General features: G+C 61.2%; 1 protein-coding gene across 1 annotated transcript; it reads left to right on the forward strand.

Annotated features, from left to right (window-relative positions):
- The first annotated feature begins 1896 nt into the window (after window positions 1-1896).
- FNDC11 (fibronectin type III domain containing 11) lies at window positions 1897-2895 on the forward strand. Its single transcript, XM_053573776.1, has one exon. It carries the CDS (start codon window positions 1897-1899, stop codon window positions 2893-2895), a length of 999 nt encoding a protein of 332 aa, XP_053429751.1.
- Window positions 2896-4092: the final 1197 nt, after the last annotated feature.

Consider the following 4092-nt stretch of genomic DNA (forward strand, 5'->3'; position numbering starts at 1 on the left):
ATCCTCCCAGGAACATGAACAGAGAAAGTACATGCTATATATATAGCGGGAAGGACCTGCACAGCCAGAGGAGACACCGCCCACGGCAGCTGGTGTCTTACTCTCTCGAATCCCTCCGAGGGGCTCCCCCAGAGAGTTGTGGTGTCCAGCAGGACTGGTTTTCTTGGTACCGGCCGGAAAGGCCCACGGCAGGGAGTGCTGTGCCCCGGGATGGCTCCCCACGCGGCGTCGGGTCTCCGCTTTCGCGGAGCCCCACTGAAAGCCTGCTCCGCGGACCGGCAGCCACCAGCGGGGCCGGCGGCTGGACGGTTCCACCGAGCTGCGAGCGGCGGGAGGGGCAGGGCTGCGGACCCGAACGCGGGTCCTGGGCCGAGCGCGCGTCCCCGCTCAGCCACGCGCATGCGGGGAACTCCGCCTTTGGGCTTTCGCGGTCTCTCTCGGAGGGCAGGTGTGGGTGCGACGGGGCGGGGTCTCCCCGCACCCCATGGGCTCCCCGCCCCCACCCGGCCGTCACAGTGGCCCGCGATCGCCATAGCAACCTGCTGGAAGCCCGGGCGCGAAGCTGGGCTCCAGGCCGGCACCAGGCAGTGGCCTCTCGGCTCCGTCGGCTCCGGGAGGCAGGGCAAGTGGGGGGCCAGAGGGCGAGGGCCTGGGGGCGCCAGGGACTGGGAGAGGAGGGCCGGAGGTCGGGACCCTACTACCCGCCTAGGGCAGTGTGGTGAAGAGAGGGTCTCAGGGCCACAGAGGGGTTCAGAGCTGCCTTCCTCTGGGTCACAAACCATCCCCCTGCAGTTTTCCAAGAGGGCGGCTGTCGGCCACTGGAAACATCCCTGACCAGTAGCAGAGGCAGGACTTCCCTCCAGAAGCGAAATCCGCTCCAGCCTCCAGCCAGAGCAGCACTTGGGCCGGGGTCCTGCTCCTGGCTCCCTGTGCTGGCCCCTGCCCTAGGAAGGTGAAGGATTGGCCTGTCGAGGGTGGGGCAGACTTGGGTCCCAGCTTCCCTCCTGCTTCTCTCTCAGTCCTCAATTGCAATGTATCCAAACAACTGCCAGTTACTGGGCAACAGCATTGGGAGACCTCCAGGGAATGCCATGGCTCAGCTCAGGGGCTGCCTCACCCCCAGGGGCAGTGGGAAGGGTGGCAGGGAGCCTGGGGCCACAGCTGCACCCAGCCCTTCACAGCAGCACCCAAAGCTCAGAGCCCAGGTCCCAGAAGGAGGTCCCAGTCAGGGTCTGGGGTCTGCAGCCAGGCTCAAACCCTGGAGCAAGGGTGAGCACCATGCTCTCAGCCTCAGGCTCCCATCTGTGAGATGGGAGACAGAATCTGCCACCTTTGCAGGGTATTTTGTGAGCTGGTGAGTGTCACAAGGCCCCAGGGACACAGCGGGCTTGGTAAGCAGGCTCTAGTCTGAGCCTGGGCCTCTGCCACAATGGTGGGGAGTTGTAGAGAGTCCCCAGGGAGAGCTCGGGGTGGGATACAGTCCACTATTGCCCTGAGGGTCCCATCGCACTTGGGGTCACACTGAATCCTCTCCACAGCCCTGAGGGCACCAGCACTCATTTCAGAGGAGAAACTGAGGCCCTTGCCACACTGATCAGCAGCTGGGGTTTCTACCTCTGCTATTCTGACCTTACAGGCCCCTTTCTTAGCCCCATACTGTCTCATCACTGCAAATGGCCACTGGCCCCTGAGAAGAGGTTTCTTGGCACTCAGCACACACTTCTGTCCATAACTGCAGCCTGCCTTCCAGCCCTCCCAGACAGACATGTCCTGGAGGGGAGGACAGAGGCCCAGTGTTGGGCAGGGCCTGAAGTCCTGAGTGTCCCTGGGTGGGAGGCAGAGGCCAGCCCAGCCACTGCTGCTCATGCCCGGCCCTCTACCCCCAGCTCCCAGACAATGAGCTTCCAGGCGATAGGCCTAGGCCTAGATGAGACGAAGCTGGACAGTCCCCAGTCCTTCCCAGACCAGGAGGAGACTGAGGAGGCCGAGGACCAGCAGCTGCTGGAGCCAGGGGCTTGGAGGACCTATGCAAGCCGGCGCAATGCCCTTCGAGAGTTCCTGGCTGCAGACCTGAGCCCCCACCTGCTCAAACGTCACCATGCCCGCATGCAGCTGCTCAGGAAATGTTCCTACTACATTGAAGTCCTCCCCAAGCATTTGGCCCTGGGCGACCAGAACCCCCTGGTGCTGCCCAACACCATGTTCCAGCTGATCGACCCCTGGAAGTTCCAGCGTATGAAGAAGGTGGGCACAGCACAGACCAAGATCCAGCTCCTGCTGCTGGGGGACCTGCTAGAGCAGCTGGATCGTGGCCGTGCTGAGCTGGATGCCCTGCTTGAGTCCCCAGACCCGCGGCCCTTCCTGGCAGGCTGGGGGAGAGTGGAGGAGCGGCTGGCAGATCTGTCGGCTGTCATGGACAACTTCCTGGCCATGATGGTGCCAGGACGCCTACACGTCAAGCACCGCCTGGTGTCTGACGTTGGTGCCACCAAGATCCCACACATCCGGCTCATGCTGAGCACGAAGATGCCCGTCATGTTCGACCGTAAGGAGTCAGTGGCCCACCAGGACGGGGTCAGTCTGCGCTGGTTCGTCACCGTCCAGCCACCGGTGCCGGAGCCATTTGAGCTGCGCTTTAAGCTGCTGGACCCGCGGACGCAGCAGGAATGCGCACAGCGCGGCGTCATCCCAGTGGCCGCCTGCACCTTCGATGTCCGAAACCTGCTGCCCAGCCGCTCCTACAAGTTCACCATCAAGAGGGCGGAGAGCTACACACTGGTGTATGAGCCCTGGCGGGACAGCCTGACCCTGCAGACCAAGCCGGGGCCCAGCATAGGGCCCACACCCCATTGGCTAGACAAGCCCAGCCCACCCCCGCCCAACTGCACCTTCTGAGAGATGATTTTCTAGTATTTATGCACTAATAAAGAGGAGTATAAACACAGGAATTAAAGACATAAACCTACTTAGCGTTTCAAAGGCAGTAGCTGCCGTGCAAGTGTTTTTCCTGGCTCAGCCAAGCCACCCACAAACCCCAGGCCCCCTTTAGGTCTCTGTTCTCTTCCAGGGGCAGCCTCACACTGGCCCTTCCAGGACAGCTGACCCCTGGAGCAAGAAGCACCATCCAGTGATGAGAGCTGCTGCATGGGGCTCTGCCTACTTAATCAGGCCTCTATGTCTGCCCCATCACTATAGCCAGGCTCTGGCCTCCTGGCTAAATCTTAGCCCTGGTGCCAGCACCCACAGCCTCCTTGGAGCCAGGGTGCCTAAGGCCAAGGCCTCAGCAAGAGAATATTTTATTTTTAAAATAAAGGATAAAAGTCTTCTCCCCAAGAAAAGCTGAAGTTCATGGACACCCCCATCTCTAGGTGGTCCTATTGCCTGTGCTATGGCTGCTTTCTGGTGGGCATTCCTCTAGCCCTTGACCTTCACCATGGCCCAGCTCCTTGGTTGCCTGGAGAACCTCCAGCCTGGTCATGTGACCCCCAGCAGGGCCAGCAGCTTATGCTCCAGGACCCCATCTAGCTTGCTGGTGTGCACACCGACAACAGCTTCCTGCTCTCCAAGCAGGTCATTTGAGATGACCAGGTCTGGCTGGCACAGGGCAGCTGGACAGGGAATCTCTGTTGACTGGTGGTTTGGTAAGAAAGGCCCAGCTCCTCCTGAGCTATGGTGAGTGTGTATCACATGACTGTAGGCTGCCTCCCTTCTGGGGGCATCTAGCCAGACTGCTACTCTGTGGCGTCATGTGGCTGTGGGGAGGGTCTCTAAGACAGACCCATCCCAGGGGCCTGGGGCAGCGTCCTCCTGCTCCTGAGAAACGGCCTGTGTGTCACACTGACTCCACAGAAGGGCAGCCAGGGGAGGTCGCCCACCACCCTGCGCTCTGACACAAACCTAAAACCACTGCCCCACACCATCCTCTGCCGTTGTTGCTAATGCCCCTTCCTCCTGGAAGCTCTCCCTTGCCCCCACCTCAGGAGCCTCACAGCCTCTGCCAAGCATTTCTCTGTACCATCACGGCTGCTCTAGAACACAGTGCTCTCCAAGGCAGCACGCTTCGCCCCTCTTTGCAATGTCTGGGACACAGAG

The sequence above is a fragment of the Nycticebus coucang genome, chromosome 21, assembly GCF_027406575.1.
Source record: "Nycticebus coucang isolate mNycCou1 chromosome 21, mNycCou1.pri, whole genome shotgun sequence".
NCBI classification, from domain to species: Eukaryota; Metazoa; Chordata; class Mammalia; order Primates; family Lorisidae; genus Nycticebus; species Nycticebus coucang.

Coding starts and splice junctions, on each gene's coding strand:
- FNDC11 (XM_053573776.1), top strand. CDS start 1,897: ATGAGCTTCCAGGCGATAGGCCTAGGCCTAGATGAGACGAAGCTGGAC.